At 38.4% G+C, this 26,712-nt stretch overlaps 1 protein-coding gene across 1 annotated transcript in view; it reads left to right on the plus strand.

Moving 5' to 3' along the window:
* RAPGEF4 (Rap guanine nucleotide exchange factor (GEF) 4) overlaps positions 1 to 26,712 on the plus strand; it is a gene marked incomplete at both ends in the record, with an annotated part of 127,994 nt that overhangs the window by 96,072 nt on the left and 5,210 nt on the right. The window contains 14 exons of the mRNA XM_010076937.1: positions 1,693 to 1,753; positions 2,492 to 2,568; positions 3,680 to 3,826; positions 4,309 to 4,424; positions 7,622 to 7,710; positions 9,985 to 10,063; positions 14,549 to 14,699; positions 15,988 to 16,076; positions 16,552 to 16,582; positions 16,825 to 16,903; positions 18,747 to 18,893; positions 20,089 to 20,186; positions 23,217 to 23,342; positions 23,812 to 23,990. Of these exons, the coding sequence (XP_010075239.1) occupies positions 1,693 to 1,753; positions 2,492 to 2,568; positions 3,680 to 3,826; positions 4,309 to 4,424; positions 7,622 to 7,710; positions 9,985 to 10,063; positions 14,549 to 14,699; positions 15,988 to 16,076; positions 16,552 to 16,582; positions 16,825 to 16,903; positions 18,747 to 18,893; positions 20,089 to 20,186; positions 23,217 to 23,342; positions 23,812 to 23,990 (1,469 nt within the window). The remainder of the gene's footprint in view (positions 1 to 1,692; positions 1,754 to 2,491; positions 2,569 to 3,679; positions 3,827 to 4,308; positions 4,425 to 7,621; positions 7,711 to 9,984; positions 10,064 to 14,548; positions 14,700 to 15,987; positions 16,077 to 16,551; positions 16,583 to 16,824; positions 16,904 to 18,746; positions 18,894 to 20,088; positions 20,187 to 23,216; positions 23,343 to 23,811; positions 23,991 to 26,712) is intronic.

Genomic DNA, 26,712 nt, shown 5'->3' on the forward strand with positions numbered 1-26,712 from the left:
GCAAATGGAATGTTTATTTGTTTTAAGCAAGGCATGAGTTTTCTAGACAAGCCACAAGCAGCAGGAAGAAAAATGGATAAAACTCAAATCGCATGGTGGTGAACTAATCCCTGCTAGAAAAGCCTAGGAAGTTAATGTATACATGAAAACCAATTACATAATGCAGTGTTAAAACCAAATCACATTGGCTTCATCAAGAGGCTTCATTCACTGCACAGGCAAATGACTGAAACAACTGACAAGATATCTGAGGATGTACATGAATAGGAACGATCTCTACAATGTTCAGAACAGTGCTAATGGGGTTGTATTTCCTGTCCTTATGAAAACATCATTGCCTTCAGGCAGAGGTTATAAAAGAGTCTGGTGAGCTAATTGTTATAGAAATCACAGGCCTGTGGGTCCATTCACTGAACAGTGTACTAAGAAAACCTGTCCAAACACCTCTACTTATCCCTCTTCTTCTCCAGACTGCAAACAGGGAGTGCTTTGCACTGGCTATCAGGCAAGAGTTCTGGGAGAGGTGGCTGGTGTGGTACATTTATGTGTGGTGCCTGAGCAAAGGTTTGGTGGGTGCCTTTAGGACATCAGAGCCTGAATTTGTCCACCCATTGTAGGAGATTCAGCCACCCGACTCTCATCTGGATTGTGTCCGGAATTTGGGAGTTCCTCCCCAAGTTTATCTTCATCTCCTAAATTTTTTTTCGATTTAAACAGTTAGGAGAATGGTATGAAAATGCTGCTACTAAATATATGTTGGAGACAGCTTTTGATCTCTATTTGGCACAGCTGAGTGCCACCGTAGTACCTCTGAAACATGGATTGTCACCAGCTGACTCTCTCTGAAAACAAGAATGCCACTGCTTGGAAATTGGCCTCCCAAGCCCTTGGAGACTTCCGGTTGTGTGAAGAGAGAAATAAAGCAACAGGAAAACTCAGGATAATATGAGGTTCCCAGTGCTGCTACTATTTTGTGAAAGTAACACTAAGAGTGTTTACAGTGAGAAAAAGCAGTTGTAAATGGTGTCTCCCTAGAAGCAACTGCTCAGTCAGTCATAAAAGCTAATCACATCAGAGCAATGCAAACCCAAGGAGCAGCAGGCTGACACCAAGGCCAGCGTCCCATTCTCCAGTTCCTGGAAGAGGCAGCGAGCTGGACACTTTGCCTGGGAAGCTGTCAGGCAGAGGGGGGTCTCAGCAGGTCCAGATGGCAGTGCCTCACAGCTCCGCTCAGTAGAAGAGGCCAGGCTTAACGTCAGTAAGGGGGAGGGTACTGATTCCTCAGGAAAGAACAGGAGTACCGCAGAGCCCCATGGAGTAATTGGCAGTGGTTAGCTATCTGCTGTAATAGAGTAGCTTTTACGGTTTGAAATTTTCAATCATGTTAATGTTAATTGTTAATGATGGTTTCACATGTGTGTGTATGAAGAAAGATGTGAATGCCTGTACCTTAAAAATGCCCTTGTGTGAGCCATTTGGAGCCAGGAAATGTAGAGGCTCATGTTCTGTAAAGCCAATCAGTAGGAAATAGGACATCAAGTGAAGAAGACTGTTGTCTGTCTTTGTGACTCTGAATGAGTGCTGAACGATGCAGAGGGAAGGAAAGCAGTGACTGGGGCTTATTATATGACCTCCTCTTAACCGGGAAGAATAAGATACATAAAGCTATAATTTCTTTCTCTTTATTTTAAGGTAAAGCGAGAATTAGCAGGTGTCCTCATTTTTGAGTCACATCCCAAAGCAGGGACGGTCTGTAAGTAAATGGAGTCCTGTAAGATCCTCTTTCTCATCTGTGGCATGAACATTTAAATTCTTATTGTTTAAATGACAAGGGCAAAACTTGGATGCACTTTTCAAACTTGACTGGCACTCAGTGTTCAAAACTGGGGTAACAGGTGTTGGCTTAGTCTGTTGCTGAGTGCAGGGACAGTACCAAAATTAATATTATATCTTTGGTTGGCTGTATGTATTGGGTGTAGTTTTATCTAGAATTTTGGATTGGACCAATCTCTATTTAAAATGCATTTTAATATTATCCATGCATTTAAAAAAATCTTCCTGCACAGGATAAAGGATTTAAAATGTTAGCTTATTCAGACCTGTTTATACTGAGAAGTTTTAGCAAATTAATGTCAAATTCACAGCCACTAGAGAACTGGGTTAGAACATGGTACTACTGATGGGATCCAAATCTCTGTGCTGATTAGTAATTGATAACCTGACATGTATTAATAAAAGTAGTTGTTGGAGTTGTCATGGAAAACAAAAGCAACTTTCACATCAGCATAATAAAATAACTACTATATGGGTGTGGGGTTTTGTTCTAAAATCTGAAGGCAATTGCTTTTAAAATCATAGTATGCCCCTTTTCAAGGTAGACATTAATATGACTGCAGTAGAATTACTTTGAATTTTATTGAGTGCAGAATCTGGTCCATTTATATTTTGAAAAACTATATTCTCACCATAAAATCTTTTCTCTCTCCTGTAGTATTTAATCAGGGAGAAGAAGGTACTTCTTGGTACATTATCCTAAAGGGATCAGTAAACGTAGTCATTTATGGCAAGGTATTTTTTTCAGAAACCTTTTTATATTATTCTCATTTTGGAATTTTAAGAGTAAACTTTGAAGGAATGCAGTTTAATTTAGTGCAGAATTGCTTCATCTGAGGAAACAAATTGAATATAATTTTATTAAGAAATGATACAGTGATTTCACTGATATACTGACGGTTGATTGCTGTATAATGTTGGGATGTATTACAGACTTTCTGAATATAATTCATCAGAGTTACATCAGTATCTCTAGGACAAAGTCATTTGGTGGAATTTGTTGAATTGTCAGACTTCCGTCTCACAGGGGTTTTTGCCCTGTCCCTTTACCACCATATTCTCTTGCATTTGTATGACTGATTTTTGTCATGCATGTCAGGCATGTCTGACAAAACTGCTGCTTTGTGACTAGTGGTTTTCAGGTTGAAATTTATGCCAGCTCTTAATTTTAGATAAGCAAGAGACTGAAAGGCATCTCTATTAAATTTCCTGTTTATGAGAGAGATTTTTCAAGGCAAAAAGTAGGACTTTGGTACACAACAGTCCCTTGAGTCTTTAAAAATCACTGCTTCCCTGTTGATTTATCATTTGGTGATGGTGATCATTCTCCATTTTGAACACCAAGCATTTCACCAAAATCTAGCATAGAGGCCCTGGCGCTAAGCTGCTTCCTAAGTAACCCATATTTATCTAAGTTTTTTACATCACTGGATGGACCAGATCCTCAGCTACTATAAATTGGAGTAAAATGAGCATTGCTGATTTACACCAGCTGAGGTTGTGGTGTTATGTATTATTTCTGCAAACTTGATCTTATCTTTTAGGACCTCTTTAAGTAAAAAACAAACAATTCAACAACTTTCTGTCGTCAGCAGGGCTAGAAGAATTCTTCAAGCTGAATGTAATTTGAGAGAACAAACCAATTCTTTTCTATTCTTGCCTTTCTTTAGTAATAGTAATAACCAGCTATCAAGTATTGTTTCCTAGTCATTATTTTGGCTGTTGATTTCCTGCCAAATAAATTTGTTTTGGTATTTGATTGTGAAGTCCGGTATTTGTACAAGGACTTTGAATAGAATCCAGAGTAATGATGGGTTTCTGCATGTAAATGTTTTGCTCTGTGCAGGGTGTGGTATGTACTCTACATGAAGGAGATGATTTTGGCAAGTTAGCACTTGTGAATGATGCTCCCAGAGCAGCATCCATTGTTCTGCGTGAAGACAACTGCCACTTCTTGAGGGTAGACAAGGAGGACTTTAACAGGATCCTTAGGGTAAGAGTGGGAAGGGCCACCTTGACGGCATGATCCCATTGTCACTAAGGTTGGGTTGGCCATGGAGAGTCCCAGCTGATTTAGCTTTGGTTGATACTTCAAAGATGATCAAAGTCTGTGGTCTTGCTGATTTTCATCTGTGTTATTTGAATGCACATTATACTTAATTTTTCTTTTCTTCTTTTTCTACTATGATCTGGTGGTAGAAGATGAAAATTTTACCGACAGTTTACTGAGCTAAGACTTATAATTTTTAAGCGACATTTTTTTTTTAGTCCATCACACAATTCTTTGTCTGTTCCCTCAGTGCCAGTTCTTCCCTCTTGATCCTGCCTGTGAGAGAAGCAGAATAAAGATAGATAAATACAAGGGAAAAGAACCAACCCCATAGTCTTTTGTGTTTGAAAGTCATACACTTTTTCAGAGTAACTAATCAGACAAATCGGGTGTAATTATTTTATTAAAAGTAACTTGTCTTGCAGGATGTGGAAGCAAATACAGTAAGACTCAAAGAACATGACCAGGATGTCTTGGTGTTGGAGAAGATCCCAGCAGGAAACAGAATTTCTAATCAAGGAAATTCACAGCCTCAGCACAAGTATGTTTTCATTCAATAGTGCAAGTGTCAGACAATGATTAACCTTTTCATATGGTATTATTATCCAAACAATAGCATATTCCCCCTTTCTAAGGAGGAGTGCAGTGCATATAAAATTTCTTTTTTAATCATCAGCTGATCACATGCCCCATACTGGATAATATCCATTTCCAGCAGTACAACAGTTCTGTATCTTTACACAATAATTCTCTAAAGATCTTGCTGTAAACACTTATCTCATGTAATAGCTTCTAAATAGACAGCACATGGAGAATGCTGAAACCTTATTAAGCTGAGCTATTGTAAGGTAAATACGTTGTTTTATTATTAAGTACAGACATTTTCATTTTGGATTTTGAGCTCTGGATTCTAATAAGAGTTTGCTAGGTACAATTTATATACAAAACTAAGATCTCATGCAATGCAAGTCGTGCAGCTTATCTTACAGAATAGGTTTGCACTATAATGACAATATTCATTATATTTTCTTTACTTTCTTACTGAAAGGGAAAAAGTACAATTCTGTTTGGATACTACTGTGATAACAGTAGAGTGAGGCTATTATCATTGCAAATGTTGGTAAAACCCCTAAAGGCTTTGTAAATGTGTTATTTGCAAATGGATGCACAATTTTCTTCAGAAACGCTTGAACAACTCCAACAAAATAAGCACCAAGAACTTTTGAATCCTTTAACCTGGACCTTACTTTTTCTCAAAGAAAGAGCTAATTTTCTGTGAGATATTTTGGGTACTGTTTTTATCCGATCTGGGATTTCATATGCTTGTTTCATCTGCGTAACTGAATATAAAGATTTGTAAAGATCTGCAAAGAGTTGAATAAACCATTCCTTGTATTTTACATGCAAGTTTCACATATTTCAGAAACTGACATTTCACCTTTCACTTGATCTGTTAGAAGAACAATCTGTTCTACCAGAAAAACATGTACTCTTGCAACAAATTTTTCTTTGTCTAAATGAGGGGAACTTGTGCAGCCAGTGGATTTGCATCAGCAGCTGCAATGCACAGCAACTTGATCATAGATTTAGCTCCATTTTCTTGGGTCTGATATATTCTTCATGCTTTCAAAAGTGAAAGTTTCATTTAAACATATTTCAAACACCACCTTCCTTGCAAACTCTTTGCCTCAACGTCATTTGTATTATTTAATTTTTTTCTTGTTCAGAATTTGAAAAAAAAAATTAGGTAGAGACATTTATAGTCCCTGGTTAAGTTACACTGTATTTTAGAGCTTACATTCCAGGAATATTTTCAGGTAAAGCTCAGAATTTAATTTCTATAAATATTCTATGCATTTGGTCAGCTTTTGGGTACTGTCAGTGTGCCAGCAAGGGAGCTTTGGCTCATAACAATGACAAACAGACATAAGCTACACAAAAGAGGAAGCTACCCTGAAAACTCACTGTCTGCTTTTCAGCAGTCGGATAACACTGTTAGTAGTCTGTTGGCAGTGTTTTGGTTTTTTTTAAATCTTCTGAAGTGAGTTCACTGGTTTTGAAGATGGTTTCATTTGTTAGTAAATAGAGTGGCTATGTTTATGCTTGAGAAGCCTAGTTACTGATGTATTCTGATTTCCAGAATGTGTTACTGTAATATGTTAGTTGAGTGTTCAGTACTTTTGAATATCACTCTGCCCAAAAGAGAAGCTTAACGGGGACCTCCTCTTAAAGGCTTGCAGCTTTGTCGTTACTTGGGTAGCTTACATATCTGGTATCTTTTCAGAAGAGCTGCCCTTTGGGCTTTGCTCCCTAGGCAGGTACATAGCATTTGCACAGGAGAGGTGTTCTGCATCCCAGAGTTGTTCCCTGAGATATCCAGTCAACCAAGAAGCTAATTTTCTTCCTCTTAGTCTTTGGGAAAACTTCACTCTGGGAGCGGATACTCTCAGTTGCAGTTTGCATTCAACTGCCTCCTCTACTGAGGAGGCATAGCTGCTGCATAGCTCACCGAGCCATGCTTTCAAACAGTGACAGTTTCGCTTCGAAGGACTAGCTCTGAAGTTCTCACTCCCAAGATCTAACTCTTTATGGGTGATCGCACTCATGCAGGATGAATTCAGCAGCCCTGCAAGTCACTTCACTGTTCATTTTTACTTTCATATTCAGAGTATAGCAACCTGTGATTTCTCTGCTTCACTCACTTAGATACTTGGTTAGTATCTCTGTGAGAATGTGCACTGGCTTAACAAGTGTTTGTGTTCTTGGGACATCAATACGGTACTTCCAAAGGGGTTGGCAGGTAAAAGAACTGTGACGGTCAGCACTCAAAGTAAGGAGGAGCTCCCAGGAGCTCAGCTCCACCACTTATTTCTCAGCAGGAGGAGAGTATCTTCACTTCTCGGGGTTTTCTCTTTCTCTTTTTTTTTTTTTTTTTAAGTTTTATACTTTATCAGTTGGATCCAAAAAAAAAAAAAAAAAAAGATGCAAAGGTTGAAAGAATGGAGAGAAAGATTAAAAAAGGAAAGAAGAAAAAGAACAGGACAAGTTTAGCAGTATCCTATGATATTCTACTGGTACTTAAAATCTTGCAGTGTTTTTGCGTGAAGCAGCAAAACCTGACTATTGCAGTAGTTCTCTCACCTCTCTACATTTAGTCCAGGAAATGGTACAATCCTAAGTTTATCCACTTGAAAAATGTACTTATTGCACAAATTTGAAGGTACAGTGTTCTATTTCATTATCTGCCCCCAGCTTGTCAGACCTACGCCTGTCAGTGATGCTGAAGGAGATTGTTTCCTTGCTCTAACATGGATACACACCCGTTCTCATTTCATGCTCATAGGAAGTCTGTTAACACCCTCTAATGACTGAGAATTGCCATCATTTATTCACAGCAGAGAAGTATTTCTGATTGCACTTCCCCAGGTTTGCACCAGTGCAGCTCTGCTGATTGTGGTGTAACTGTGGTGGTGGTATATTGGAGTACCTCTGCAGGGAGGGGGCCGTCAGTCGTCTCACACTCCCTGCGTAGGGTGGAGAGTGTTAATGCTCCCATTTTACAGGGGGAAAGCCAACAAACATTGTGAGTGGTTTTGTCCTAAGCTACACAGAGATTCTGGTCAGAGCAGGTGTTTGTACTCTGGTAGTCATCAGTCCCCGTCTTCTCACTGGTACGCACCTTTTTCTTGATTAGCTGTTTTGCCTATGAAACATTAACTGCTCCTTTCCCTCTCTCAGGTATATTGTGATGTCAGGAACCCCAGAGAAAATTTTAGAGCACTTTCTGGAAACTATGCGCCTTGAAGCAACTTTAAATGAAGCAACAGGTATCTACATGATGAAGGCTGTGTTATTATTACTGCATAAGATGGTCTTGCTGGGGGAACACCGCAGTGTGATGCTTTGAATAGCAGCTAGTGGTAGTTTTTCCCAGAATAAGAACTATCTACTGCTCTGAAAAAACACTGAGAAAATGTAGGAAATCGAGAATTAAAGATAACAATCCACTCCTCCTAGCCTGCTCTTTTGTACTTGTACTTTGGGTTCAGAGTACAACAGTAAAAACTCAGAGCACTCAGTGCTGAACTGCTAGGCATGAATTTAATTAGGCACAACTGTAAGGCCAGGACAGAGCATGCATTACCACCCGATGGTGATGATACCCATACTTCTTGTTCTGGATGTCACTTAGTACTGTGAACTAATTTGATACCTCCAGCCATTGCATTATGCTAGTATAAGTATTTTCATATCCATATCATATTTAAGGTATCACAATTTAAATTGTTTGTGATACTTTCCCATGTGGAGGGAGAGAAGAATTGTTACTCAAAAGAGAACTCAACATACCATGGGCCAGGTCCCAGTCATGCAGTTTGCTGCAGCTGCACTCATTAGGCTGCTTTTCATTAGTGTAAAGAGAACAGAGAATTTACATCTAGGGATATAGATATTTGCTGACTTACTATTAGTAAGTATTTTAATTTTTAAAAAGTCAGGCACAAAAAAATTCCTCCTAGTTATGATAAAGTAATGCAGAGACTTCTAAATTAAGCTACATAACACCACTCTAGCAACTTCTTTTTACATTGCAGATGACTTAAGAAGTATATATTCAAAGGTGTTCTTAAATCCAGTTAATCTGTTACTGACCTCATAGGTAACAACCTGTATAGTGGTCCATAAATGGTGGACAAATTGAAAGATTACAGAAATCCCTTTACAGTGTGTGATTTAACCACTTTTAAGAATGAAAATTATCCTTTTCATAGATACCTGTCTATTAGGATTACAAGCAGAACATTGTTCTTTAAGCCTGCAAGTATATAAACACGAGTTTACTATTAATAGTATGCATGTATTATACATTTTTCTAAAACTAATTATTTTTAAAATCTTTTAAAACTTTTCCCCAAAACATCCAATGACAAGATTATACCTATACCCTAATGGGATACAAAATGTCACAATTCACAAGGAAAGCTATTTTTAGGATAGAGAAGCTCAGAGTGCTGGAAAATAAAATTTTTTAGTTTATGCATTCCTTTAATTTAAGAACAATTAAAATCTACTTTGCTCTGGATATTATGCAATGAAGAAGTCCCAGTCTTCTGGAGGTGAGTTTTGTCAACTGAGAGGTATTTTCATATATGAATTACAGTGGAAGCAATGGTGTAATGTCACATTACACAGTTATGTCACCATATTTTTTCTAACATCTCTTTCTTACAGGGTTTTAAAATGTTTCTCTTATCTCAAAAGTTGCACTGTAGAAATTATAACCTAGGGTACTATGTTTATTGTTTCTCAGTGATTCTATATAAGACTTGCATAGTTTAAAAGTAAAATTAAGCTCATTCTTACTACCAAACTTATTCTGGCTTCTGCAGCCAGGCTTTATAAATCCTTCTTGTTGTCACAAATACAAAGATAAGGCAAACTGGGACTTACACCAGCACTACCACAGATCATTTTATCAGAAAAAACAGCTTGCTATTTTTTTGCCAGAGAAAATGTCAGTCACATTGTTCATATAAGTTTTAATGTAAATGTAGCAGCTGTAATATTTTGAATCAAAATAAAACCAGAAATTTGGCTGTCCATTTACCTTCTGCTCATTGCTAGGAAATCAGCAAAAAATTAAATTATTTGCCTTCTCCTGTGTACTATATACTAAATGTGCTGTCTGGTATTGTAGTGTCCTAAAGCCAAATGCAGCAGCACTTCTTAGGTACCCAGACATGGCAGGCCTGATTCTTCTTATGCTAAGATCTCTATACTTGTAGAGAAGTATATCCAAATATTTCACTTTAGGACAGATGAGGTATTTTTGCCGTGCCAAATTTCCCTTTGGCACAGGAAATGCCTTTTAATATAAGTGCAATAAAATCCATGCAGACAAGAATAAAAGCTTAATATTTCAGCTCGTATTTGTTCATTCCCCATTTTCACACTTAATGCCTACAAAGTGCTGAAAGACCCCTTTATTATCTGCAGAGGGCTAATAAGATATTTTAGCTGAAAAAAAAAAAATCATCCTTGTGATCCCCAAGCTGTTTGCAGGTGATTAATCGACTGTTTTCTTTCTTGTCTTTTCATAGATTCTGCTTTAAATGATTTTATTATGATGCACTGTGTTTTTATGCCAAATAGTCAGCTCTGCCCAGCCTTGATGGCACAATATCCTTCTGTAAGGAAAAAGTTTTGTCCTTTTAACGGCTATCCCCATTAGTATTTTCTTCTCTCAAGAAGCACATCATGTTTCGTGGAGGCTGTGCTTGCTAGGTAGGTTCTCAGTGTCTAACAGCTGTCCATAGCTCAACAGCTCTGAAATGGATAGTGTATACCCATGATGAGATACAGTCCTGGAGCATGAAAACTGTATCTTTCCTGTGCTGATTACTATTCCAAGGTCAAAAAATGTACTGTCCCTCCACCAGGTAAGTGAAATTACATAAAAATTTGGATTACCCTTCCTGTATCCTTTCTGTCTCTTGTTTCTTTCTGAACTACAGCGTCTAGATTTTTAACTAGGGTCATTATGTTTTGGTGATTTCAGTGGTCCACTTTATAGATTACAAGCTGCAAACTGCCTCAAGCAAAAGGGTGCCTAAACTAGTAGAATAATAAGTAGTTCCTAAGTGCTTCATAATAGTTATGAATAAAAAATAATAATGTATAATAATTGTCTATAGCTAATGTTAACAAACGGCAAGAAACTTCAAGTGTGTGTGAATATCTGGGAGATGAAAGCTTACAGTGGATAGCCTTGAGAGCTGTAGGTGATTCTCATACTCTCTACATGTTTTGCAGGAGTCTGTGAAATGTCCATCAGTTCGTTACTGGCAGGTCATTTAGTTTGGGGAGCTTTTGGACACTGAGAGTTTTCCTTGTGCACAGTGACTTGAAGCTATCAAGTGACTGAGAGATTAAATAAACATATGATGTTTTCTGTTTTATAGAATTCTGACAGGGATATAATGACTTCAATTCCCTATTTAGTTTTTTTAGAATCAGATTGGTGTGAAAGTGTGCTTTCCTTGAAGCTCAGCGGGGCGAGTGACATCTGGGAAAGCTAACACTCTGAAACCACAAAATAGAGCATCATGTCCTTGTCTGGCAAGCTTGCGAATCCATTTGTTTTACTCCTATCAAGGACAGTAATTGTTTTGAAAACCTTTGGACCCATAAAACTGGTCTGTAGAAAATTGTTCATACACCTGAAGCAAACACATTTTCCAAAACCACATAGTTTTGGATATCAAAAGTATTATGAAATGCTGTTGCTGACAGCTTTAAGAGGGGAAGAAAAGGACAGCACTTGTTACGGTTGGGTTTTTTTTTTTTTTCTGATTTATCTAGCTCATGTTATTTAATCAGTCCATTTGAGACTCAGGCTTGTCTGTCCTCAGTTATAATAGTATACGACTGAAATCCAATAACTGGGAAAATCAGATGCAAAAGCAAAATGGACCTCACTGTTTATAGGGGAAAAGCTTTTCTGAAGATCAAAGTGATAGTGTCACTTATGTATATGTATTCACTTGTGATTAAATCTATTCTGGAGAGGAGGCTAAGGCCATAGTCTTAAGTGCGTCATGGCAGGCATCTTGCTAATTTTTTTCAGAGAGGAGGACGAGGGCTGGAAGTAACTGGTATCCCACTGCTTTAGTGTCAGCTGTTCCTAGAGTTGAATTATTGTTTATTTGGTCCATTCTGAATATGAAAAATCAAACTGTGCTCTGTTGATTGTACCATTGAAATTTATTGTTAGAATTGAAAGGTTGCTAACAAAGCTCATCTTTTTTGAGCAAAATCACTCTACAAAAATGTTTGCCGGTGCTGTGAGACTAAGGAGAGGTTAGTTATGCTCAGTGAGGAAATTGAAACAGAAAAAGGAAAAGAAGAAAGGTGATTGAGTCAGAGACACTGTTTTTGCTCCCACTCCCAGTTTTGAATCAATACAAGTCTCTTTTCCTACACCCACTTAGGTTACTATTTTAGCTGGCAGCATGCAAATACGAGTAGAGCTAGACCACTGTAGTGCTTTCAAGCATAGTAAAGGGTCTTAATTATTTGGGTTTTCACTTCTTTTACAGCAGTGTTTTGTCATCTTTAAGTTCGTTAATCCTGAAAGGAATGGATGAATGCACCGTTTTGGCTAAGCAACACTATTGCTTGCTACAGATTCAGTGCTTATACGGTGCTGTCCCTTGGCACACCACTCTTTTTTAGTCATTAAACTATATGGATTCTGCAATATTAAAAAATCACATTCTTCTTTTTTATAGGGAAGAAAAGGGCATGCTCACCTATCCTAGATCAGAACATCAGTCCTGCATGTTGGACCAAGGTCCCTGTTTCCCTCTCTTCTTCACAGAGGTGGAAATGGACAAATTCTCAGAGCTACAGCTTGTCAGAGGGAGGCAGGACAAAGCCCAAAAGAAAACTTGAAATAAGAGTAGCACCTCCAAAAGTGCACTTGTGATAGTGCAAGTGTGTGAGCATGTGTGCAGGTGCGCATCTTTAAAGGAATACTGTCCGAATACTTATTAAGAATAAACTCCTCCTTTTCTTCTCTGTAGATGGTGGTCCTTTAGCGTGTTTCTGTATGAATCTTTTGTGAACCTCCTTTACTATCATGCCAGCAAAATAGTTTGCGTTCTACTGTAGTAATGGGTGCTGATTTTGCACAGCTCCTGATACAGTTCAGTGTTCCCACCCAGGGAAGAACAGTCTTCAGAATTGCTTCCATTTCCTAACATATGCTAGGCAGAATTAGAAATATATATAATGCACTCTAACCATGTAGGTGTTAATAAATATTTTACAATTGTCTGACACTTGTTGCAAATATACAAGATACTTTACTTCTGATAGCATAGCAGTCTGCAGTAAAGTTGCATCCTGTAGGTCCCATAAAAATGGGAGAACCCTTCATTGACTTTCCCTGCGATAATGTTAATAAAAGACCAATTAATATACATGAGCAGTAAAAATACAGAAAAATTACCAGTGCCTGTGGTGAGTCAGTTAATAAGAAAATAAAAATACATTAAATAATTACAGTGTTTGAAAGGTAAAAGTGGCACGAGAAAAATGACTCAGTAGAAAATTAAACTTGCTCCCTGAGACATTAGAGCACATGGCTTACAATATGTTATTTACTTCTTATGACCCTTTGACTTATTTACTCCCATAAATGTACTGACATGTTTAGTTCTCTGGTAATTTTAAAACTTTCCAAATGAAATTAAAATGCAGATTTCTAAAAGTTTGTCAGTTAAATGAGCACCCCAGTAACCATGGTAACATGTAAAATCTCTGCAGGGGTTTTGGGCAGGAGGGTCACTTGGAAAGTGTGAGTTAATAGATACTTTTTCCCATTATTTTATTAGTATAAATGTGTTAGCATTTGTTAGAGAAATGCTTCTAAATTAGAAGCTTAAAAAAATCTTAGAAAAATTTGATTTCTAATTAATATTTTATTTTTCTAATTAATATTTTAAAGTCTTTTGTTAGAGCAATGAGAAGTGCATCTTGAAAGGATGCTGGACTTCGCTGTGAGTGAAAGAATGTCAATATTTTAATATTAATCATTGCTATATAATTACAAATAGTATTATTCGTGACAGTCCAGAATCAGAATTTCGGTACGTGGGAAGAAAAGTTAAAGGTGTAACTGCACTCATTCTGTGCTTACTTCACATTCAGCCATCAGTTTATTGGGAAACAGATTAAATATATAGTGTTAACTTCTGATCAGTGACAAGTAGGCACACAAATGGTCATATCCTGTTTCTCATCGGGATTCTTCTTCATTTTTGCATAGGTTAAAGGCTGAAATTATCTGTTTATTGCCCATTTTACTTTTTTCTTGGTTTCTTCCTTTCAATAAATTGTTACTTTTGGGCTTTTTGCTGTTTACATATTTTTGTAAGTGATTTTTTCTTGATGCTTCATCAAGAAAAGGTCAATTAAATGTTTCCCATTTTTTCTTATAGTTTATAATAAAATAGCTATCACAAAGTATTGTGTCCCAAATATGCTTTATTTGATAGAGTAGAAACTTCTGATTTCCTAATATGCAAAATGAGGCTACTACAGAATTTATTATTTTACCCCATGTCCCTATAGTCAGTCTAGGCTGTAAACTTCCCGGTCTCCCCACCATAAGGGGGCTGAGGTTCACCTTGGGTTACAGTCACTTCTAAAAATAAAAGGAATAACACTGGTGCTTCATTCCAGTAGTCTTCCTCACAAATGGAAGACTGAAATTGTTAATAAACACAAAGTGACATTTTTCTTTTTCTTAAACCGTCTCCAAAGAAGAACAAGGAGAAATATTCTTCTTCAGTCTCCACAGTTAATCCTCTTCTCTATTGTTCCAAGTGTCATTTCTGTTCTGCTCCCCTGCAGCAACCGTCTCTGTGGTGGGATTGTGATCATTCCTGTGCTCTTTAGAGAATTCAGTCTTTTTACTTTTTAGTATGAACGTGAAAGGTTTGCAAGTCTTTATGCTAGCAGCAGTCGGAAATCAAAAGTATATATTGGAAAGTTATGTTTGAACACCCTGAAAACAGTTTGTTGGAAGTCAGTTGTTTGTGAATTCATACTGGTTTTAATATTTTCCATCACTGAGTGTTTTCCTTGACACCATGGCACTTATCATGCCCAGCCTTCTCAGGGTACAGAGCAGGAGAAAATGGATTATGCCCTCAACAATAAAAGGCGAGTCATTCGACTGGTTCTGCAGTGGGCTGCTTTATATGGAGATTTACTACAAGAAGATGAAGCAGCAATGGCCTTTTTGGAGGTATAAAGGACTTCTTGTATCATTGTACTGAAAAGCACCTATCAAGCAAGATAAGCTGAAAGCCCGTTCCCAGTCTATAGAATTCTGTCATGAACTAAAGAGAAGTGGGTCATTTCAAAGTGCAAACTCCTAACTCTTTTCTCAGTTTTAGCTGCAGACAGTATATGTGCTACAACAGTGCTTGAATCATTGTCATCCTCTGGACCTCTGAAAATATCTGCTGGAGTGGCAGACCCTTTTCAAAGCACTGCATGGGTAGATTGCTTTATAGCAATAGATGAATTTGCTTTTTTTAGTGTTTTCCTGTGGATAGTTCAGAGGCTCTATAGGTTGAACTGGGGGGCTGCTTATGCCTCCCTCAGGGTATGCCAGGAAGGAGCTGGAAGGTTCTCACTCTACAAAACCAAAAATCCTTTCCACTTGAATGAAAGCTGTACTGCAGCTATTGGAACTCAAGATCTTTGTCTTCAGAGCCCTTCTGATCACTTAAAATAATTTAACTCCTCAGACATTGATTGCAAGGTCTTTGTGGTAGGTACCATATCCTTGTATTTCTAAGATAAGTTGTTGTGATTGCCGTTATTATTATATATTGTGATTATGGGTCACAATCCCATATGGTACCAGCTGAATGAAGTTCTTGCCCCGAAGAGCTTATAACTGAATCTAAGAGTTAGCTGCAGGGAATAGAGAGGGGCCTTAAATATAACAGACATATATCGAGCCCATATGGGAAAGCTTTTCATAATAGCCAGGCTTTGGAGACAGACATAATGTTTTTCATTACTCCAGAGTTAAAGAACAATTACTGGTCGCAAGCATATAGATCCTTCTTTGGGTCGATTTTATGTAGGTGTGGCAGGAAGAGGTTTGAGTGGGGTTTAAGGGAGGGTAATGTTGTAGCGGACTGGAGTAGCTGAGAGTCAACAACTCAGTAGCAAATGAACCACTAAAGACTACAGGTTAAAAAAACCCTGTCACCCCAGATTATTTGTTAATTTTATAGTCTTTGATAATCTGAAAATGCGGCTTTTGCACAAGCAGTCAGTGGTTACACAGTGAGCTAAGGAGCCTCATCACACTTCCCTTCTGCATGTGTAACTCTTGCTTTAAATCAGCTGGAGATAAACAAGTAGAAGTAATAGAGGATTGGGCCCAGCATGTGTTCCTCTATGCAGATTATCATTCTTTATAATCATTAAACTGTCAGGTGTCATCTAATCCTCTATCCTGAGTACTGCTCATTTATTCTTATGGTTATTTAAAGACTATTCTATATCATTTACAGGAATTTTATGTGTCTGTATCAGATGATACTAGAATGATTGCACCACTAAAGGATCAACTTCCCGAGCTAGAGAAAATTGTAAAGCAAGTGTAAGCACAGTTTTTGCTTTTTTCCTTCCCCCCACCCTTTTTCTCAGTAAATAAATGAAGAAAATTTATTGTTTATATCTATTAAAAATCCATTCTATGAATGGCACTCAGTCACGCAAGACTGAACGTTTGCATCCAAGCTTGTTTGGATCAATGTCTATGGCCCTCTCTTTCCACATCATTCTTGCAAACACCAAACTCTCATTAAAAGGTTGACAGAAGGAATAAGAAATTATGTACACACCACTGAGGTGAAACTGAATGCTTATTTAATGCCTACATGGACTTTGTATAGTATTTTCCCTGCCTTGGTCATAGATTAACTATGGTATCATCTAGCCTTCTTTTCGTGTATGCTAACATTAATATGTTGATATTGAAGTCTGACAAGTTGTCCATGTTCTATAGGTGATTTTTATACACAAAATCTTCCAGGTAATATTTAATTATATATTCTATACTTTCCTTTTTATAGTTCCGAAGACCCTAAAGCATCACAAAAGAAGGTAAAATAATTTATATGTCCTTTTTCTAAAGTAAAAGCTTTAGCACAGCAAATCCATAAGCATTTTCTCTTCAGTAATCATGGATACACTAAAACAACAAATTGAAAAATAGCTTTTAACATTGTGTCAACTTTTGCATTGCTCCTCTTTTTCCTACCATTGATAAGGTATCTATTGTAGTACCTGTCCACCCCATAATGTTTCTTTTTGCATTGATGTGAATCCTGATGATTAATTTTCAGCACAAAGTTCTTCTGCAGCTGTTCAACACAAGTGATGACAGAGCACAGAAACGCCAGCCTATTAGGGGCAGCGACGAAGGTGAGTTCCTTCTCTGAAAGGTTTTCGTGAGCCACTGAGATTTGCCATAAATTTGTCTCTCTCTCAAAAAAAGATCTAACAATAAACAAAAGTACCTAACTACAGTTTTGAAGCCTGGCCTGAAGCAAACTCTGTTTGCTTTCACTAGCCCAACATTCTCCATCATTGATTTTAAGTGCTCCTGGTCTTTTCCCTTTGTTACTTTGCTGTCAAACACTGTGCTTCCTCAGAGGAATATGTAAAAACCTTTAAAATGGGAAATGAACAAAACAGGTAAGAACCAGTACAGACAGTTGCAGGTAATGACAGTGTGATAAGTACTGGGTGCTGAAGGTCATGTTTGAGCCTCTGTCTCTCCTACATAGTTTGAGCTAACATGCACAGTTCTTCCTTTTCAAGATAGGAGCAGAGCAGATAATCATGCCGTGGATCTCTGCCCTGTGGCACACAGCCTAGAAAACAAAATCTGCTGGTTTGTCCTATTGCTATTGTTTGATTCTCTGAAGAGATCAAGGTAAAATTTACAGCAGTGTAGCAGAATATCATTTTCAGTTGTACTGGCTTTTCATATTGTCCTTTACTTCAGGCAGGTTAAAGCACTGCTATGTGAAAAAAATCCCGAGGTCTCCTGATGAGATCTGTTCATTGTAAACAAAGATATATGCCCCTTAAAAATCATACATCTGAGCGTTTCTTTGCAACTGCTAGGAACCAGTCTCTCAATGGTTGTTTTGGTGCATCTTCATCACAGAAAATAGCTTCTGTTTCAAGGTGTTTGATATTAAAGAATAGCTCATGCTAGTGAACAACAGTAAAAATAAGGGAACAAAATGCAAGGTCATATAGTTGAGATAGCTGGTGGCATAAATCAAACTAACAGAAGAGTTATTTCAAAAGCTGGAAGTACCTGCGTATGAACAGCAGACATCCTGCCAGTCACGCAGCTTCTGTTGTCCATATCAGTGTTTGCTCTAGGTCTACAAAGAGCATAAGAGTTGGTGCTGCCAGGGAAGTACTGCTTCTTGTGTCTGTGTGGACAGGCAGTAACTGCCCCTTTCATATGCTGCAACTCTGTCATTTGTAGGGCAGGCAGCACACTGAACATTGAAAATCCATGGACAGCTGTAACCCCAGGGGCTTCTTGGCTTGGCTTGACAGCTGAGCTGAAGGAGTATTTTGCTAACTTGTTCTGTCTTAAATTCATGTCGCTTTGGGCTGCCTTGATTTTTACAGGCTAATGTGCTATCATATTGATTTCCAGGCAGCCAGAGGCCTGGGTTCATGTATTACTCTGTGGGCCAATTTGTACTGTAGACTCACGTGTATTCTTATTGTTAGGGTATTTTTCTTCATTGTCTACAAAATTCTTGATTCAGCAATTATATACTTGCTTGTAAAAAACAGGTTGCAACACAGTTTGATTTAAGTTCTGATTGTAACCAAAACTATTTCAAATTTATTTTGTAAATATTAGAAGTATTTTCCTGTAATTAAGAGATTTTGCAGCCAGTTTTCATGACTCTTGAAAAGAAGTGTTGATTTAAAATATTACAATGTCTGGAACATAACAAAGTGCCAGATTAAATTGGCAGCCATAAATAATGTAGCAATACTGAAACACTAGTACTTCATGGTTTACTGAAAGCTCTGGGAAACCAGAGATTTCTGTACTAGAAATTGTAGAGCATTTGAGGAAGGCGGAGATATCAAAACTGTAGTGATTTATTGTTGCTTTATTTGTTTCATTTGTGAGGAGTGGTTACTGAAGTGAAAGTAATTCATACAGTAAAGTCTCTGTGGTTGTTAACACGTGGCATACACAACACAATCTTTTTTTCTTTAGTTCTGTTTAAGGTGTACTGCATAGACCAAACCTATACCACTATCCGGGTGCCAGTGTCTTCCTCTGTGAAGGAAGTGATCAGCGCAGTAGCAGATAAGCTGGGTTCTGGAGAAGGCCTCGTCATAGTAAAGATGAGTTCAGGAGGAGGTACTGTATTTGCATAATCTTAAACAGTTCTCACTTACAGTAAAGCAGAATGTCGGGAGAGATTGAAAGACTAACTCAGTCAAGGCTTTTATATCCACGTGCATGTTCAGCTGGTACACAGGTTCTGTCTTAGAGGCAAGTCCTTTCCCTGCTGCAGGCACAGACTGAAGCTCACATGGTAGACAAAAAATGGAGAAGCTTGTATAACTGCATGTTACATAGCAGAGCTACCCCAGGTTTCCTTCACTGTAAGGCTTCTAAGAGTTTTTTAACAACAGAAATAGGAGGGAAGCATGGATAATGTCAGGCTAGATGTATGAATTAGCAACAGCAGAAAACACTGCAATGCAGACATTCCAGTAGTGATCACTGCCACTCTGGCCACTCTGTCCATGCAAACCACTACTGGTGTGGGGTTGGCAAAGGGTCAGGAGTCAGGCCCCCACTACAGGCTGTGGAAATGGGAGAGTAACTGCAAGGGGAATTCAGCTGGAGAATTGGTGTTGCTGAAGTGCTCTGTTCAGTATGACTGTGTGGACACACACAGAGCTAATGAGAGCTTTGTTGGAAGGCATTTTTGCAAACAGCGATGCCTGCCAAAACCAGCTCACTTCCTGAGAACTGGTGCCAAGCGGCTCTACTTTTTGCAGTTGCAGCTATTTTTTGTTGTCAGATTTGCTGACAGCCAGCGCACCTGGGAAGAGACTGTTTTGTAAGTTACTTCATTAGCTTTTCTTTACCTGTACTGTGATGCTCTTTTAGAACTGCTGTATTGAGATTTTAATACAGTTGCATTTCATCACCTTACACAGTTACTGTCTTCCAAGGCAATTTCTATTAAGAACAGCCCTCCAAATGCTTACAGCTTAGAGAAGAGTGAATGGAGTCCCTAATTATGATTGAATTTTTGCAGGTGATTTCTAGAGCACAGGCTTCTTGACCTGTCTGCACAATTTGGGGCTGGGATTCCAATTCTGTATGCCAGTTCTGTAGGAGACTGGTTTGGGCTGAGCTTGTTGTCACATTTCTTCAATAAAGAGGGTCTTGTAGTCATCTATTGTCTATGCTGGACATTGGCTTACTGTGCAAAATCTGTTCCCAGAAGGCTGACCTGTGCAGCTGTTGGATCAGCCCTGCTGTAAATTCTACATATACATAATAAACAATCTTTATTTCTTTATTTTCATGTTTACAGAAAAGGTTATGCTCAAACCTCATGATGTTTCAGTGTTTACAACTCTCAGTGTTAATGGACGGCTGTTTGCTTGCCCGCGTGATCAGTTCAATTCTTTGGTATGTATGTCTGCAGTTCTCAGAAAGTTCAGTTCTCCAGTTTATTTGAACACTTCACCCTTTTTGCATTATCAATGCTTTAGGTAAAACCTAGGGGAAACATTCACAGCAAAGGGCTTGTCACAGTGCTAGGGGATGAGCCCTGAAGTTAAAACAAGGTCATGTTATGATTTCCTAAACTAGAGCAGAAATCCATCTGATCCACATGACAGGCCTTGATCCCAGTATTCTCTGTGTCACACTGAGCATGTAGGAAGAGCTGAATATTGTCACTAAAACATGCAGGAATTCCTGATTACAGAATTATCTCAAGGCCACAGGGATATATTGCTGAACATAGATGTTACCAATTAAAACATTCTGGAGACTTAATTCCAACAGTAAACTCCTTAAAATCTTTTCTTTCTGAGCCCCACAAAAAACTGTGTCAAAATCGCAGATTATTCAGAGTGGAATCACAGAAAATATTCTTGGTAGAAAGTCTATTTTTTCTTAAGTAGAATTGTTCCTAAGTACTTACAGTTTATACAGTAATTCTAACGATCTCCATGGGGTCTGCTTTTATAGAGTTTGATTTGACTGTACTTTTTGTTCCTTTTATTTCATTAAAAACAAATGTCATTGCGAAGTCATGTCAGCATGAACTCTATTACTCCTAGCCTTGTTTCAGCCTTTTAACAAGCCACTTAGTATGTATGCCTGATTTCTTTTATAGATATGGTAAAATCTGTGCTTTGCTGCTGCTTTCAATTTAGTAACCAGGGAATGTACATCCAGTGTATTGTAGTTCCATGCAGAGATACCTCTTGTTCAGTTTATTAAATTCTGGTGTTTCCTTAAGGTTAATGAATACTGCCAAGTAGATACCCTCATGGGGCATGCTACTCTAAAGCAGGGGTGTTGCATCAGTACAACTGTGCTGGGTACTTTTATATGGCTCTGCATTGTCTGTGTAGACATACCTTTGGCAGCAAATTGTCATGACTTTCTATGCCTTTTCCCCTGTGCTATTTACCGTGGATCCAGTACTCAGAATGCTACAGGCAGCTCTAAGATACAGGGCTGCAGTGTGCTAGTTTTTATCAACTGGACTGACTTCAGTAGGAATTAGGGAGGAATACTCAGCACCTTTAAAAAGGTTCTCAGCACTGCATAACAGAATACATCCCCTTATCAGCTGCATTTTTTCAAAGAGGTATAAACAAACTGAAAAATTTTACAACTTTACTTCCCTGCCAGTTTAATCCTTTCACCTTCCAATTTCTGGCTGCTGCCTGTGCATGTGCATTTATTCACATTACACTTGGCACTTCCCATGTGAAAATTGTTCTGGGTTAGATGAGTTTTCAAATATGCAATGACTTTCAATCTAAGTGCTTCTTTCCTAGCCTTGGAAAATATGTGTTTGTTATGGTAACAGCTATGTTGTGTTTGTCTCCAAATAGGGAAAAAAAACCCTCTTTCAGTCCATGGGCAACTCTCTTTCTACAAATTTCCACAAGTTAGGATTTTCTACACAAAACTGCTGTACTTTTAATTCATACTCTGTCTTAAAATAAATAAATTTTGTGTTTGTGCAAATCCCAATTCAGAGCAATGTGCAGGCTGTTATAAGATTGATGGCTGTCCTGATTTTTTTAGATAATACTTTGCCTGTATACACTATTTTTTAAAATTGTAGATGGAGCTTTTAAGGTAACAATACCTGTGGTTTAGTTTAATTATTTTTAATTGGATTGTATTATGATGATATTTGAAAGACAAGTTTTCCCTAGAGTACAAAGCAGGAACTCGTACAGAAATAAGGCTCCGACATACTGTGTGTTATTGAAGAAGTGACTTGATATATTAATACAGTTGGCCTTTTTTCAATTAGTAATATAATATTCTTATATAAAAGGAGATACATTTAGTAAGCTCATTTTTGATATTACTACAGTATGTAAATATGGTGTGTAGTGTGTTGATCTTGCAGACTCTGTTGAGTTTGTATTGAGAAAGGTGCCTGTCGACAATTCCCTGCTCCGCATTACCTAACAAAGACCCCATGAGAAATTGAGAAACTTGTGAGTGAACTCTACTGCCCTCTCCTGGAAACAAAACAATTAAAACGTAGGTTCACAGGAAGCTTTGCTGGTGGAACGCATTTGGATTAGCAAGAGCGTTGTTTGTTAGTATTTTAGCAGCACTGGTTCAAACACTTTGACCCTAGTATATACAACAGACTACTTCAAATCTGACTTGATCTCAAGCCATGCTTTAAATCTCTTTTTAATATAAGATCTATTTGTGTGCAAAACTGTAGATCATATCTCATTTATTGGGGGGTACGGAAGTGTCCTTCAAAAATATTTTATACTTGAATGATTTAAAATATTCTTTCTCATAAGATTGTGTGCATACAGTTTTAATTAGCACAGCCAGGAGTTTTTGCAATCACAAATAGTGCATTCCTGTACTGTCAAAGAGAAAGTATGAGGCTTATTTTATAAGTGATCAGAAGATCTTGCAACCACTGCAGATTTCTGAAGTATGGCAGATGTAATAATTCTCATCATTAGAATTAGTAATTTACAAAAGTATTTGGCTTGTGCTTTGTGGCCTAGTTATTTGTGTATGTGAAAAAGGAAATTGATAACAAAAGCTTTGCAGAAAGACATACACTCATAAACAAACAGACATGCTTTAGTTAGCACAATGTGTATTGAAGTATTTATTTCTGGCTTCAAATTTTAGAACAATGCTAAAAATAACACACTGAGAACCGTCTGTTTTATTTCCTTACGGTGCCTCTGAAGAGCTTTCAGAATTTTCCTGACTATCCAGTGCATAGTGGATGCTGATTTTGCACAGAGGTTCTCATTTCCTAATGCCAGCCTGTGGTTAAAAGCAAATTTCAGTTTTACTATTAGAAACATGCTTAGGAAAGTGGTCACACTGAAAAAAAAATCAGAAACATTATGGAAGAAAAGCATCAATCATGCAATTTAGTATTTCTAAAATATTTTTATACCATTTTTCCATTTGTAGGCACCATTACCAGAACAAGAAGGACCATCTGCTGGTACAGTGGGAACATTTGAACTCATGAGCTCCAAAGACTTAGCATATCAGATGACAATTTATGACTGGGAGCTCTTCAACTGTGTGCATGAGGTATGAGAAACTATATTCAGCAGAACAGAATCTGTTTAGAAAATATTTAGTTGTACGTTGCAGGTTTGTGCATTATTTGCAAAACTTTCTCTAAGCTTGATTTTCAAAAATACTACAATAAAGCCACCTACAAATTTTTAAAGTATAGGGCATTCTTAATTTATAGACAAAATGCAAAAATAAAATCAAACTTCTCCTGAACATGTGCTGCTTATCGAATTACTTTATATGTTTTAAGGTATTAAGCTATTTATACATAGTCTGTAGTTATGCTTTCAGTATGCCTCACCTATTGTGTACTGGATTTGCAGCCTGAATCCTTGTCATGTGTACAGCAGTAAACATAAACTGCAGAGCAAGTTTCAGGCTAGATACTTACCTGGTCATTCTTAGCCTCTTTCCTCTGTCCAAAAGATGAGATTTCTAAAAAAAAAAAAAAAGTAATCCCAAACTGTTTTCTTTTTCCTAGATGGAATTGATCTATCACACTTTTGGAAGGCACAATTTTAAAAAGACCACAGCAAATCTGGACTTGTTTTTAAGAAGATTTAATGAAATTCAGTTCTGGGTGGTCACTGAGATTTGTCTTTGCTCTCAACTCAGCAAGCGTGTTCAGCTGTTAAAGAAGTATATTAAGATAGCAGCCCAGTAAGTATACAGTCATCTATGAGCTGGAAATGAGGTCAATTTGTTGTTGTTTTTCTCTTTTTTATTTTCAGATAGCCACAGATAGTACAGGTTAAAACCTTCTCTGTTTGGTAATTCTGTCCATTTCCTTATAGGGCTGTATAGAACCTTGTTAATATATATTCTTCTTTCCTGTCCTGCTCTCCATTGCTTCTTGATCTGTGATCTCCTAGGGCCATGTTTTCACATCAAAATTGTGAGTAAATTATTTCAGTTCATTAGGAGAATCCTTCATTTACCCTTACATGCATTAGCAAATATTAATATGCAAATTAGTAAATATTAACAAAACTGAGCCTTGATTTTCCTGAGAACAGAAATATTTCTGGTGCTGTTCGGGAAAGCTTTTCTCAGAATTGCCCTGAGAGGTGAGAGCAAAGAGATGTAGTATGGAGATAACAAGGCTCATGTTACCTTCAGTCTGCTTGGGATATTTTTCTAATACTTTTGTTTAAAAATGCAACAGTATGAATGTCCTTTTTTGTTACTAACTGCTGGATCTGAGGTTGGATAGCAGGCAATTCTTGCTGTCTTCTATTCTTTTATTAATATTAAAACTTAAACTCTTTGGAGCCTTCATGCCGAAGATGTCGGCCTTGACTCCTTATCACTGAAGTGAAGGGCAAGGGAGTGACTGACTTCAGAGGGAGCAGGGGCATGCCCTGCCCTGCACAGCTACAGTTTTTCATCGCTACCTTTTTGCATCATTACATGTACTTGTGTGAAGGGAGATATTACTGTCTTCCTTGGCTTCCTTCAGAGGAATTCCTTCTCCCAATGAATAATCCTGATAATTCAGAGTTCACACCGAAGCTCTGCGCCGGCGTGGCTCCCTGCTCCTGCGCGAGTCCGGCCTTCCTTCTGGGAACTGCTCTGGGCCCCTGGTTGGATTATGGTTGGTTGAAGCTGAAGATTTTTAAAGTGTAGCGGTGGGCATGCAGGATCAGGTTTATATTCAGAACAGAGGACAGAATTTACCTCTGGTTTCTAAAAATACAGGCCGGGCATATTCCATTATGTCATCCTGCCGACAGAGCGGGAGGCGCGCGGGCTGTGTCCAGGAGAGGGCACTGGCACCCGTGCACAGACGCCTCGGGGTCTGTTCTGACTCGGAGGCGTGAAATGGGAAAATGTTGAAATGTGGTAAATTAGGATACAAAAGTGATTTTCATAAACACTTGAAATCAAGTATCCTAAAAATTGCAGTTAACTATCTCCTTAATAAACCGCCCGAGCCCGTGGGTTCCTCAGCGTCATGGGTTCAAACCTATGCTATTTACAACAGCCTGACAACCTCCTGTTTACTTCCATGTTTCTGGTATCACTACAATGCTAAAAATAAGTAGCTAAAAGCAGCCTGCTCTGCTGAGTCTTCTTTGTCTCCTAAAAGCAGAGAAATACGAAGCACAAGATCTTCCTCTGCACAGAGCGAGCGGGCAGGTTTAATTGCAGCCGCTGGCAAGGCGCGGGGAAGTTTTGCCAGGCTGCTGCCCTCTGTGCGGTGCTGCCATGGTAACAGGTGCTACAGCAGGCGGTAAAACAAACACAGAGTGCACCCAACTTAGAGGGGAGAAAAAGCCAAGGAATTGGATCAAAAGATGCGGGCCCAGGCCTTGAAGCAATATCTTTGAGGAAGTTTTGCTTGTGAAGATCCTTGAGACCTAATGAGAACTTTACCCTACCTGGAAGTACTAGACTCATTAGAAAAGTGTTCGGGGAGAGCAGCTCAGTGCTCCACTATTAATCTTCAGCATGACTGCTGGTAACAAGATGCCTTGCACGTCCCAGTTTTCAAAGATAACTGTTACTGAGAACCCTGTTTCAGTTGTGTGACTGGGGCCTCGGACACCACCACATTTTGTGTCTGCCACCCCACGCACCCTGTGATGTGTGCTCCCTGTCTGTGAGGGCAAGCACAAGGCCAAGTGCTGGCTCCGAGTGCTGTGCACGTGTGCTTTCAGTTCCAGGAGCCATTGTTGCCCTTGCATTTGCTGGGAAAGGATGTAGAGAGTACCAGGTTCATCTCTTTTCTGCAGCCATTGTAGGATTAAACTTTCAAACAAAGGGGAGAGGTGAACTGTATTTCCCACAGTGAGCTCTTGCCTTATTAATTGTATTAGAAAGGCGTTCTAGGATGTACTTGCACACACTCGTATAGATATCCGCAAACCCAGTTTCCATATATTTCCTCTTTGCAGATATACCCGCAGGCTATTCAGATGCCTTCTTGTGTGTCACTATACTGAGACACTTTCATTCAGTTGTTGGAAATCATTCTTTCCATACACATGCATATGTTATAAGCCCAAGGAGCCTGCAAGAAATTTTTGAAGGGCATGTGTTTACACAGAGAAAATGCCAGGATGAATATGCTCAAGTTAAGTACCAAGGCATTTTGACCACAGGTGTGTCTGTGTTGGAGACAAGAGTGTGTACATATTTGTGTGTGTTCACAATTTATATTAACAGGAAGATTTTTCCAGGACAGTCCATTTTAGGAGGCAGAAGGACCCCTGCTCTAAGCACACTGTGGTGCTTTAGAGGATCCACTTTCAGACACTTTACAGGCAGCACATATGCAGTGGAGCCATGCAGCACTGTTTCTGCTACCTTCCAGTGGTCCTCTGTCTGGAAATGAGTGATTTAGTGTAGAGTCTGTAGAATTTACAGAGTATTTGGTGTG

This window comes from Pterocles gutturalis, unplaced genomic scaffold, assembly GCF_000699245.1.
Source record: "Pterocles gutturalis isolate BGI_N339 unplaced genomic scaffold, ASM69924v1 scaffold10828, whole genome shotgun sequence".
Taxonomy (NCBI): Eukaryota; Metazoa; Chordata; class Aves; order Pterocliformes; family Pteroclidae; genus Pterocles; species Pterocles gutturalis.